General features: G+C 35.0%; 1 protein-coding gene across 1 annotated transcript in view; it reads right to left on the minus strand.

Moving 5' to 3' along the window:
* Positions 1 to 843: 843 nt before the first annotated feature.
* The window catches only part of MTF2 (metal response element binding transcription factor 2), a 49,286-nt gene continuing 36,801 nt past the window's right edge, over positions 844 to 13,328 (minus strand). The window contains exons 7-15 of the mRNA XM_074961318.1: positions 13,078 to 13,173; positions 12,753 to 12,821; positions 11,609 to 11,732; positions 7,060 to 7,127; positions 6,477 to 6,647; positions 5,276 to 5,384; positions 5,077 to 5,135; positions 4,855 to 4,959; positions 844 to 3,174 (exon numbers count right to left, since the gene is read on the minus strand). Coding sequence (XP_074817419.1) covers positions 2,820 to 3,174; positions 4,855 to 4,959; positions 5,077 to 5,135; positions 5,276 to 5,384; positions 6,477 to 6,647; positions 7,060 to 7,127; positions 11,609 to 11,732; positions 12,753 to 12,821; positions 13,078 to 13,173 — 1,156 coding nt within the window. The 3' untranslated portion in view covers positions 844 to 2,819. The remainder of the gene's footprint in view (positions 3,175 to 4,854; positions 4,960 to 5,076; positions 5,136 to 5,275; positions 5,385 to 6,476; positions 6,648 to 7,059; positions 7,128 to 11,608; positions 11,733 to 12,752; positions 12,822 to 13,077; positions 13,174 to 13,328) is intronic.

Genomic DNA, 13,328 nt, shown 5'->3' on the forward strand with positions numbered 1-13,328 from the left:
AAATGGTACCAGACTTGACTGCCCATTTTAAAAAATTTACAAAATAAGCCCCTTTTGACCACCACTATGGATGAGAAGAGCTCCCCGTAAATATCTGCAAAGTAACCCCCTTGTACTCTTTCAGATCTCTCCTTGAAACTCCTCTCTGTTGAGATGCCTACATAAAACTTGACAATGGTTAGGCAGCTGTTTTGCTGTGACCATTGTTTTTCCAGTGACCAATATACTTCCATTGTGTCCTTGTGCTCCCCTTGTCTGTTTTAGCCACCTTACACTTAGATTGTAAGCTCTCAGAGCAGGGCCTTTGTTATGTTTGTACAGAGCCTACTACAATGGAGCTCTGATCTCTGGGCACTACAGTAATACGAATAAATAAATATGGACAAAGTATTTATCAGACACCTGGGTAAAGAGCTGCAAAATCAGTGGGCATGAAAGTTCACACTTAGACCCATGTAAATCAAAACAATGGATTGATACACAAATTGTTGTTAAACAGCAAACTTTGTCTTTTTCTTTTAACAATCCATGACCATAAATATATTTGTATTCACACAAGGAGGATGCAAAGAGTACCACCATGAGAACTCTTATGACCAAAACATTCCGTGTGTGTACTGGAACATTTTCAGGGATCTATTGCTTCTGTGTGTATGTGCAGGGCAACAGGCTCAAAAAAATTAGAGGTATGGCTATAGTTTGAGGGAGGACATGAAAAAAAATTCAAAGTACTAGTATGTATTTCACGTGAATACAGAAGCAAAACTCCTATCAAAAAATACACACATTTAATGTTGGTCTTTTTTAATTCTAAGAAACGCAACTCCAAAAATACAAACTGAACATCAGTCTCATGTCAACCACCATAATAAAATGAAACAAAGACATTCACAATAGTTAAGTCTATGGACAATGTAAGTGTGACAATTGTTATTTCCCTCTCCCTTCCCCCATGTATATTCCAATATTTATCTTCAAAAAGAAGCATTACTGAGAATACTGCTGGTGTTCAGTTAGAATTAAAGGATTTGGATAAAGTGAAATAAGACAGATACAGGTGTGAGAGTAAGGTTACAAAAGCTTTACATTTTGGATTACCCCAAGATATAAAAATTCAAAAATTAACAAACTTGCTTTTCTCAAAATATTACAGCTACAGGCAAGGCATCTTTAAATTAACAGCTGAGGGTGTGTGAGAGAAAAAAACAAACAACCACCACATTTTAGTGAAGGTAAACAGAAGTGGCAGTTCTTAATTAGCACTTTTGTAAAGCTCATTTATTACCTGGCCAACAATGAACCAAGCACAGGGCAACAAAGTTTTCTCTGCTTCCTTTGGCAATAAGGTGACAGAAAAATCATCTTTTGAAGATGCTCAAGACAGGCAGTAAATTAAAAAAAAGAGTCAAAGTAGTAATGGAATAAATAAGTACTAAACCAGAGAGTACATTTAAACCACTATGTAATTAACAAATTACATAACATTATTTCGGTGGCAAACTCCAAGTGTGTAAGACAGACAGTAAAGTGAATAACCACCAAAACAACAATATTCTTCTGTTTACTCTTTGGCTAAAACCCCTCAAAATAGCAGACAAAGAAAAATACATCTAACACTGGTGATAAACTGTCTCTTTACAAGTAAAATAAAGTTATCAATTTAAAACTTGGTACATTTTATAAAAACAAAAGAGGTAAAGTTGTTATAAAAGCAGTACTGTTACTTCAAATGGCAACATACTGTTTGTTGACCCTGTGCAATAAAATACTTTGTTCATTCTACATTTATCCAACATGACTAACAATTACTACAGACATCATAGGAATCTTGTGTGTGGCTCCTGTTGACTTACTTTTATAACTGGGAGACAAAATTTACAATCAATGTGCCACAAAAACTTTAAAGTGTTACTTCTAATAGAGTTCATGTTCAACATTTTCAAATCCTGCTTTATGTTTTGAACGGCTGGTTTACAAGGAAAATAATTGACTGTATTAGCAAGAGCATATGAACATCAATGACTGCACCCATTGCCAGGAGACACTGCACTGGTTTGACACTTTTCCTTAGTACATAAAAGCAACAGCACCCAATAAAGCCTGAGAAGAAATGCTGCTGTGTAAATACTGCAACTATTCCTGATAAAAGAATTATGGGACATATACTCAGAAGCTGCCGAATCCCATAATTTGTATTGCATAGGTCACAATCACACATATATACACACACGCGTGTATATATAGTGTGTATTTATACACACACACGGAAAGAATATATTAAAAAGACAATGAAGTCTAGTCAAAGAGCAATTTACAGGCTCAATATATTTTTTTTACACTTTGCTTGAAAGAAAATTTCAATATTTTACAGTAGGCATTATATACACTGCACTTTATGAAATCTAGAGCATACTGAAATAGAAATACATTTCTGCAAACATCTGGGTAAGAAAACAGACCAAGATTTCTCCAAAGATTTGTGCTATCTAGGTATTTTGCCTAACCACAAAAAACTGTATCCATGGAATGTTATCTAGAAAAAAAAGTCTTTTTTTAAACACCATGCACTTTATAAGCAATTGTAACTCAAAATATCCCAACCTAAAACAATCTAACAATGGTCACATTAAAAAATTTAAGTATCAGATCTGATTTTAAGAAAAATCTTTATCACAATATTTGTAATGTTAACAAGTACGTGTTAAGGCTAAATTGGTTCTTTTTTAGAAACACAGTAAAGACATGTCTCCTTCAGAGCCATGGGTTATAAACTGTACATACAGATGACAGTGCAGTGAACATAATGTTCAGTCTTACAGTCAGGATGCAGTTGCTCCTTCCCACTCCACAAGATACTGCACCTTTCCATCAAGGGTTACCCGACGAGCCAAAACACGGTATTTTTCACCACAAGCTATTCTACCTGCTGCACCAAAATAACTAGTAATTGAGTTCTTTAGATGATTCAGCTGTAATTCCTGATCTGCTAAATTGTTAAGAATCTCTGTATTGAGTTCATCATATTGATAATCTTCTTTACTGTCATCATCTTTTACAATTTCTGAATTCTGAGGCTGGAGTGCTTTTCGTGGAAAGCGACCTCTTCTCCTCAAATGTGGTATTGCAGCAGGCCAAGTTCTTCCTGTACGAGTCCTTTTTCTGGAGTCTGATAAGCTACTTAGCAAAAAAAAAAAAAAAAAAAAAAAAAAAAAGGACACCAACATTAAATCCTAGAAATATTGTCTATTTCAAAAGTTTGCCTCCTGTGTAGTTTTATTCTGCTTTACTATTTTAGTAATATCTGTACAATTCATTAGTTATGATTTGTTGATATTTTAATCAATATCGAACAGGTATAAACGATAAATGGCTGCTTCAGGGGCTTACAATCTAAGGGCTTGTCCACATGAGAAAGTTGCACCAGTTGAACTGAAGTTGGTTTTTAAACCAATTTAATTAAACTAGTGCAAGCCCATGTATGGGCACCTTATTTTGGTTTAAGAGTGACTTTTCTTTTGGCTTATCTTAAATCTGTTCTTAACTGCCCCTCTTAAATGGAGAAAGGCGCTGCAGGTATTTGCACCAGTTTCACTTAATCTGTTTAAATTCACACTGTAGCCTAAACCAGGTGCTACTCTTTCATTTAGACAAGCCCTCAGTTACTTTAGAAAATATGATATTTTCTAAATCGAGTGCACCTCATTTTTGTTCTCTTTTAAAAAGAATTAAAAAAAACTTTGCATCGTCTCCTCTATATCAATAGTTAATCTCAACAGAGTCTTAAATTTCTGACTCCTCGTGGACATTTTACACACAGGCGAAAAATGTCTATGCGCAAAATTCACAGACTAGATGTACTGATGACTAGAGAAGAAGAACAAGATGTAGCATTGTTTAAGTGTCATATTATAGGGTTGAGGGATTTAAGTCTTTGAAAAAGGCATATTTACACCTACATTTTTGCACACTAGAATGGTTGGTGCACTAAGACATAATATGGGCTTGGTAAGTTAAAAAATAAAGCTATGACCCTAAACTGGTGCACACGTAAGAGTGTTTAAATGAAGTTACTTGTTCATTTTAAAAAAAAAGTTTCATTCAGTGTGTTTTGAACATTAAAAATAAAACTGCAGAACTGTAAAACCCGGTCATTCCACAGATGAAGACACTTCCCAGCTTTAGACTGGAAAAAAAGACAAGTCATATCAAATGTATTTGAAATTACAAAATTGGGACAAAGCTTGCAAGACATGAATCAAGACCCTTATAAACTCTGTTTCTCAATTTGACAGATTATTTTAGGAATGTTAAATATGAGACAGAAAACTGTCCAACAGATATTTGCCGAACATCCAGAAGACCAGGTTTTTCTTAAGTAACTGATTAACTTATCAAATCTGCGTGTCAAGATGATTCAATCCCAGTGGAAAATATATTGTACTTGATAATTTTATATAAGCTGGGTACTTAATTTTCTTTAACAGAAATTATGAAAACAAAGGCTGTTAAAGTGAAATGAATTTGGGGTGCAACTTAGTCCTACCAAACTCAGTTTTGTATCAATTAACATTTATTAGAAGTCTAATTTGAAGAAATGGCCATACAGTTATTCCTTTTGTTGTAATCAGTTCAAGTGCAAACTGTATCCAACATTAAACAGTAATTAGTAATCAAAGAGAAATTGGGCTAATTTCTCCTTAAAATAGCTTTTGTTTAAAAAGAGAAAATTCAATGTTTCAACAAGTACAAACTCTGTAGGATGCCTGCAACATTAGTGCTGCTTGTTAATTAATGATAAAGTACTGTTAGAGATGTTTCTGCATGTTTCGTTTTAATGGATAATTCAGTATTTACCTATAATGCCTGGAAATGCTAGATGAGGTAGTTTCTTTTGTACTGGCAGCACCTGTGGAGTCCACATCTGAGGTATTGGATGAATGAGCAGTTCCATCAGATCTCCTGAGACATAAGAACATAGTTGCCATGTAATGAAAGTAATCTAATATTAACCAATTAATCTGACATTTGACAAGCAAAAATGAGATGCTATTAGGATGCTTTAGTTTTTTCATTTACCCAACAGAGCAGGGTAAATCCAAGGCCGGGTTCTCTAGCACTGGGACTGGTTCCTTATCCTGAGAAGTAGGGGAAAAAATTCAGATAGTTTCAATGGAAACAATCAATTTTTGAAAACCACAACTTAAAACTTAGTGGTTATGTCATTCCTAAGAAATGATATTCTAAAGTATAGAAAGAGAATTATTTGAACGCATACCAAAGAAGATGGCTCTGAAATTTTTTGAATCATTTTTCTTGTATATGGGCCAGGTGGACGACCTACTGATTTTTTCTTCCCCTGTCTTTCAATGCCATTACTTATTTCCCTAGAAGAAAGATGACATTTTGTTTTAAAATACTGGAGTGACTAGTCCAAGGAAAAGATTTAATCAGTGTAAAATAAATAAAAGTTTAGACATTTACTCTAAGTCAGTTATGCTAAATGAGTTTTTCCTTGTAAATTAAAATTTGCCAAATCGACAAAAAGTTGCAGATCTTTGCTGCAGTGTAATATGGCAACATCAAGATAATAGACAAAACCCAAAACCTTTTCATGGACATATGCCACAACTCAATGGTTTAGGAAGAGCGCATATTAGGCTGTTCAAACATTCATACAGCACATTCAATTTATGTAGAATTCTGACAGTGTTAAAATCAATTGTTTAAAAAGTAGATACTGAATTTTTACAATACAAGATAGGAATTTGATTTACAACTGGAAATCTCATCACCTGTTTAAAATCTTAGTTCAGACAGTCGCATAACAACAGGCCCCAAGGAGAAGCAATGTTTTTTGTTTACTAAAGAGCAGCAAGGTCTGGTTAGCTAGTATCTATTCTCGGTGCTGCAAAATTGAACTGTTTTCAATGAGGTCTTTCTGAAGGTTAAGTAGATTAAGCTCAACATCCTGATTTCACAACAACCTCAAACGTTCAGTGCATAAATGTACAGATCATTCTATATTCTTAAAGCAATTGCCCTCAAAGTGCAGAAGTAAGTTATTCACCTTCATACATGTTTAATAATGCATAATAGGTACTAAAAATATTTGGGGAAGAGACCCTCTCTGATAACAGACCATTTAAAATATTTATGGAAGTTTGAAATCAATATTGTTTTAGACCCAAAATTCAATCTAATGCAAAGTTAGTCTGTTGGAGGAAAAAAAAAAAAAAAAATCTTCTACTGTCATTAAGAAGTTAAGAATAAAGTAGCCGGGAGCTACAAAATAGGTATGTGCTACCTCTGCCTCGCTAATTAGTTACGCATCAATCCTAGGGTTGTAGTAAAATGGGTGAAGAAACTTTTAGCATGATACAACATTAAGGCAATATTGGTATTTTTGACAGCTATTTTTGTATGATTTCAATTCAATTACAAAGTTCTGAAGTCACTATGCTGTAGATTTATTTTACCTTGCATCAGGTATGGGTTTGGATGATTTTCTGCCTTTAATTTTGAACTCATGAGATGTTCCCTCTGGTTCTCTCTCTGCCTTTAAAGCAGCATTTGGTGGCATAGGAGGAACACGAATTCTCAAGCCAAACAAATGCTTCTTTTTCTTTATCTCTTTTCCAGACATAAACCTAAGTGATTAAGAATTAAAATTCAGACACTGGAGAAAGCCGAAAATATCTTAAAAGTACACAAACTGAACATTTAACAAACTAGAATCCTCTTTCTAATGCTATTTCTGTGTATCCTATTGTGGTCTCCCCACTCCACCCCAATATGTAATGCCTACTCTGGGAAAAAGATGGAAGTTAAATAGAGTTTTGCTGGTGATCTGGCTTCCAAAACTACCTCAATCACCACAAAATATTCAATGCAGGAAGAGTTCAGTCTATGTAGTAAAAATGCCATCTGCAGCCACCAATAGTTATAATTCTGTGTAAAGTTTCTAAGACAGCTGTGGAGGGGTGTGTGTGTGTGGGGAATCTACATTAAAGTAAGGTGTAGAAAGAAAATTTAAAATGTATAATAAAACCTCAAACTTACATGGTCTTGTAATCATTTAATGCTTCCAGTACATGCTCATATCTTTCAGATTTTGGTGTGTCTGCCAGCTGTAAAGTATTAAGAAGTGATTTAACTTACTGGAATTTTCAGTAAAGGTCCAATGACCTAGATCAGAGCTCTGCTTGCTTAAAGACTACTGGTTTGGTATCATAGTAGGTCTTGAAGATATAATTTATGGTGAAAGTTGCCTTACCCCACACATGGGCTATTATAGTTAGTACCCAATGTACTCCATGAGTCTAGGCTGTGCGATTTGCTGCAGAATCCATCCTTGCCAGAGAATCTAAGCTTTCATTTTAAAAGGAAATTGTTTCTTGTAGCTCTTACAATTTTTTAGAAAACCTCAACCAGAAATTATAAATACAATAGAAATATAGACTATAAATTGATGCAGCGTTGTCTTCATGAGCCTGCAGATATCCTGGAACAAGAACTCTGTGGTGTTAAATATTCCACTGAGATGAATGGGTTAACCCTGAAAGTACAAGACAGTTTATATATCAATATTGTTAACTATTTAATTGCTGATCATTTTAGCAGACATATCCTGCTAAGGGGCCTAATTATTATTTAATCTAAGGCTGCTCAACACCACTCAGGAAGAGTAATAGAGGTTTTACCCCCCACTTTAACACTTCCTTTCACTATCAGAACAGTGTAGATAGGGTTTAGTGTAAATCAGAATTAGGCTCAAAGTGTTTACCCCACAATCCTAAACTTCCTCTTATGGTGCCACAAGTCCCAAATGGTTTCTTCCCAGCTACCAAAACCTGCATCTTTCCCCCTTAAAGCTTATAGAACGCATTCATGAGTTGCCAATACAAAAAAAACAGACTTAACCCTAAGAACTGAAGATATGGAGACAACATAAAATAAATGTAACTCACTATTTAAATAAGTAACAGGCTCCAAAGTACTGACTTCTCATTTTCATATTTAACATTTTTTTTTTAAATTTCAGTGAAGCTTCCACATACATTCTATTCTAGTTCCCCAGAATTTACATCCAGCTTGCTGTGGAGTATGTGGACCTTTGACTATATAGTCAGGGCCAATAATTTACCACAATTCATGATCAGGACAAATACCATGTAATTGAGGGCTGACTGTGATATATTTACAATTTGCAACAAATTACAAACACATACCTCTAAAGAATACCAAAAAAAGGGAGGAATAAAAGGGGAAAAGAAAAGAAATCAAGGAGAAAAGCAAAAGGAAATTTTTTTTTAAATCCTTTCCATTTCCCCACATCTATAAAAGTGGCGGCAGGGGGCAAGGCACCACATTTAACACTTCATTTTTATTAGTATAATAAAAAGCCCACAAAACTGACCCAACACTGTGTAAGATAAAAGTTCTACCAGAACCCATATCCAGGAAAAAATTGACTTTACACAAGCTAGCTTTTGGGTATATCTACACACACATGCACCCCATGATTTAGAGTCTCTGAAATTCTGGGGCCTACAGCAGATTTTGCAACTGTGCAGGACCTGAGCTACAGAATCAGTAAAAACTTCTATAACAATTCTTTCACTCTAAAAACAATGACACTGAAATGTTCGTTTTAGGAGCCTGGTTCCAGTCCACCACCTTCCTCCTATTTTACATAAGGGTCAAGAAACTTAGCCTCTTATTAATTTAAAAATGCACTGGTCTGAAGGAAAATCAAAAAAAGTTATTTCTAAACACCATGGACTCCTCAGCAATGCAAGGAGAGATCTAGGAAACATTTATACTCTATACATTTCTGATAAATCACTGCTTTGCAAAACCCCAAGATTTACCAGCAATATCAAAATACAGAGTTGACTAGCATAGAAAAAAAGAGTGAAAAATTGTTTCTCCCCTAGTGGAAGAGAGGCATGGAGGTTACCATATTTATACCCAAATCTTGAAGATCCCCCCCACTCCACTTTTCCTCTACTGTGCAATACTATCTATATTCTCCTGGTTCATTTCAATCAGAAGGCCAAATTCTGTAAAGGAAGCACTTCCTCTGGCAGCTTACAAACGCTGCTGCTTAACCAGCTGGAAGTGCCACTTAACAGACATGAGTGAATTTTCCAGCTTTATATCCTGTTTTCATTCTCTCTATGCCATAATGGTTTTAGCAACAAGTTTTGTTTATATCAGAGGATAGTTATAAATAAAAGAAGGTTTACTTCTGCAGCATTTCTGGCCTAATAGTAAGAAACCAGAAATTAAAACCAGGTATCAAGTCCACTTGTCATGCAATGTAATAAAAGGTCATTGCGCTTGCTGGAATATTCAATTTTTTAAACTTATTGAAATGCCATGAAAAGTGAGTACTCACCACATTCTCTACTATTCTGCTACTGTATTTCATTATAGATTAACACATTTACACTTTTGCTAAAATAAGTTATACTTCTGAATACTCTTTTAAAAAAAAGCATAGAACATATTGACCTGTTCTTTATTATTTATATAAAAGGCTCTTCTTACAAATGATCAATCAACTTCAGAATTAGCAAACAGATGCTATACATCAGATTCCAAGTAATCCAGATACCTCTATCACAATAATTCTGTTTAATTACTGCTATTTAAGATAGGTCATAATTAGACTCAAATAAAAGTATCCACACCCAAAACTTTTTGAACATAGTTACTTGAATGTGTTTTTCCAGAATTCAGGAATAGTGACAAATAACATGGGTTTGAGATCTAAAAAACCTGAATTTTGTGTCTCAAATTTACTTTGGCTTAGACAAAAAGGACTACACAGATATATTAATTTATTGAACAAAGTACATCAAATTAGGGCATAATCAGGATATAAACTTTTAAAAGTCAATTAAATACAGTATCTGTATTCAGAGCTGTCCCGTCCATAGGACGGACCGGGGCAACCACCCTGGGCCCCATGCTTTGTGGGGCCCTGCGCTTCAGGGGCACACGGGGTCCAGGGCGACCTGGGGGGTTAGCGGCGGGCCTGGCACTGGCAGCAGTGAGCAACCGGCCCCAGACTGCCCAGCATCGCTCGGGGGAGGGGGCAGAAGCCAGAAAGAGGTGGGGTGGGGACAGAGGCTTTGGGGAAGGGGTGGAGTGGGGACAGGGCCTGGGGCTTAGTGGGGGGGGTCCCCCAGGCCCCACATCCCCCTAGGAACAGCCCTGTCTGTATTTAAAGAATTCAAAACCTTCTGAAATAATTCATGTAAGAAAAAAAATTACTTTGCAGGCATTTTGTCAATTCTAGTTTAGCTATTAATTATGTCTGTCATTACCTGCAGAACTACAACCCCAGGTGTTAACACTTGTTCTCCCTAATCAGACTTATCGGGGAGTAGGTTTGTTTAGGGAACTGAATTTCTTTAATCCTCAGGCAATTACCCAGCAAATCAACTAGCTTGAAAATAAGCAGCACAGTGGTGCAGCAACAATAGGTTGCCTTATGTCACTGGAAAAGAGTCAAAACAGTCTAATGACAATACTCGGCGGCACTGACATACTGATCTGTGAAAAATGTGTTGGCTAAATTTTACAAAAAAGCTTGCAATTTGGTAAAAAAGAGAAAGATGAACTGTTTTTTTAAAACAAAATTTCTACCCCATAACTTATAGATGTCAACCAACATTTTTCAAAATACCAAATATGGCAAAAGTATTAATAGTAACAAATATTTTTTGAGGTGGTTAGAATGCAAAAAGCATTCTATTTCAGCACTTGAATGATTCAAAATACTAACTGACAGATCCTAGGTAAGTCATGCTTAGATGTATCTGCAGTAACGTAGTGCTTCAAATGTTTTTTAGAACACTACAATTTATTTTAATTATTGAGATACGGAAAGAAAATATTACGATTCACTTTTTTTTTTTGTGAAAAACTAAATATATACTCTTACAAGAACAGCATATGTTTAGGTGGTTTTTAATTAACAGCTTCTGTCATATATGGAAAATGTCTGCAGACTTCAGTTTCTCTTCATTTTCCTCTAATATTTTCTTATTAAGGACTATTTTAAAACCAATTCACAGACATTTTCTACTTTAGGTGTCACAAAGCTGCTAATAAGTTTGTGTTCTGGCTTTCACACAGAGTTACTTTGACAGCTACTTTTAACAGTTTACTAATCTATTTAACCTCTTAGGTACTTAATTTGCCTGGTCAGTGGGCAGGAAAATGCTTCCAGTTTTGTGATATATTTCTAAATGGAAAAAAAAGGAAGATACAAAAAACAAACAAAGATTCAGTGCTTGGGTATAAACAATGAAAGTGGTCATCTGAACAACAAACTATGCAACAGTTATCTGGATCACACTAAATTTTATAGCTCAAAAAAGTCTATAACACCTTAAACGTTATGCTAAATAGTTCTAGGAGTCTATTAAAATCATATGTCTCATTACTTTGGTTTCACAGATTTTAAGGCCAAAAGGGACCATTATAATAATTTAGTCTGACCTCCTGCAGGCCACAGACACTCACCCAATAGTTTTGTGAATGTATTGACTGCTAAGAGAAACAAAAACAAGAAAAGAATATTTCAACTACCTACCTCACCAGGGTGCAATCTATCCCAGTTTTCATTAATGTATGTCATAAGTTCAAGCTCTGAATCAAAGTATTTCTTCTTATGAATAACACTTAGGTTGTAAAGGCATAGATGTGCTATATCTACCCTAGAATTCAGAAATATTTAATCAAAAACATTAAGTTTTTATTTCTTTAATTTTTTACAAACCATTAGTCCTTGAAATAGCTTTGCACAAAAATATTAGCACAATATGGCTAAAAGAGTACAAAGCCTGATTAGAAACAGTCTCAAATCTCCAAAACAATATTCTTATAAAATCTGCACTTATATCCCCCTTTTCTGACTTATCTCCTGTTTTTTCCCCTAGGCCTCACCCCACTGCCATGATGTACTTTTAGCTCCAAAGTTTGTTTAGATCTCAGAATATTTTACTGATGCAAGATAAATATAAGAATTTAACATTGGCAAATTAACATCAAATGAGTTTCCATAAAATATTCATTCATCTTGCAACTTATTCAAAATATTTGGTGTTTGTATAGAGGAGCTAAAGTTAACAAGGTTCAAACAACTCACTTCTAATTCTCAACTTGGAAATTCTATTGTAAAATATGTCAAAATGCTTATTAATGTACACACTGTATTTGGCTTGCACAGTGGCAGTACTCTACTTGGGTAACAGATCCTGTTTAAAGAAAAGGAGTACTTGTGGCACCTTAGAGACTAACAAATTTATTTGAGCATAAGCTTTCGTTAGCTACAGCTCACTTCATCGGATGTTGTAGCTCAAGGAAGCTTATGCTCAAATAAATTTGTTAGTCTCTAAGGTGCCACAAGTACTTTTCTTTTTGTGAATACAGACCAACACGGCTGCTACTCTAGATCCTGTTTAGACTTTTAAGTTTCTCATACCCAAGCCAGCAGTGGTTTGTAATACTGCATTGTCCAAGGAAGAGGACCCTAGATATCATGCATTAACAACATGACTAAGGACACACAATAACTAGCTTTGAAGGAGACCTGTCCTTTGTTTATAGAAGCAGTGGGTACCACTCACAAAGGTCAAAATATAAAGTGGATGATCTTCAGGTTTACAAAGAGACATGAGATGTCCAGGAGAAAAGTGGGTAGAGGGTTACATATTTCTTTTTTAAGTTGTACTTACCATCTCAAGGGTAAACGTTTGAGGTACTCTGGTCCAGAACTGCAAACTGAGCAAATGAATGTATAAAACCTAAAACAAAATAAAATCAGGATATTAAAAGCCAAAGCTGACAAACCTAACACTTCAGATGCCTCCAGTTAAACAGCCAGAGAACTAAACAAACTTCATTTTGTTGTGTCTTCCTTACAAACTGCATTCTAAAATGCTTTCAGAGTTATGACTATTTTAATAATAACATATGTTTAAATACAAATAGAAGATTAAAACATGCCACATTGTAAATAAAAACAGCCATAAATCAAAAAGTTCAGTTCAAGCTTCTTACCTGTCACCGAAAAGCATTGGCTTTTGGAGACATTGCACACAAGCCTCATGAAACCACTGGTTACATTTGCAGCACTGCAGCATCTTTAAATACCAGCTTCACCAACAGAAATAAAAATAAGACAAGTGTTACAATAAACTGCTGCAAATATTTCCCCAATACAGTGTGGTCATATTATATTTAGAAAGACTATTAGGTCAAAGTTGACCAAAAATTTAAAAATAAGATTTTATTAAGTGTATCATCAATAG

The sequence above is a fragment of the Natator depressus genome, chromosome 8 (assembly GCF_965152275.1).
Source record: "Natator depressus isolate rNatDep1 chromosome 8, rNatDep2.hap1, whole genome shotgun sequence".
Lineage (NCBI taxonomy): Eukaryota > Metazoa > Chordata > Testudines > Cheloniidae > Natator > Natator depressus.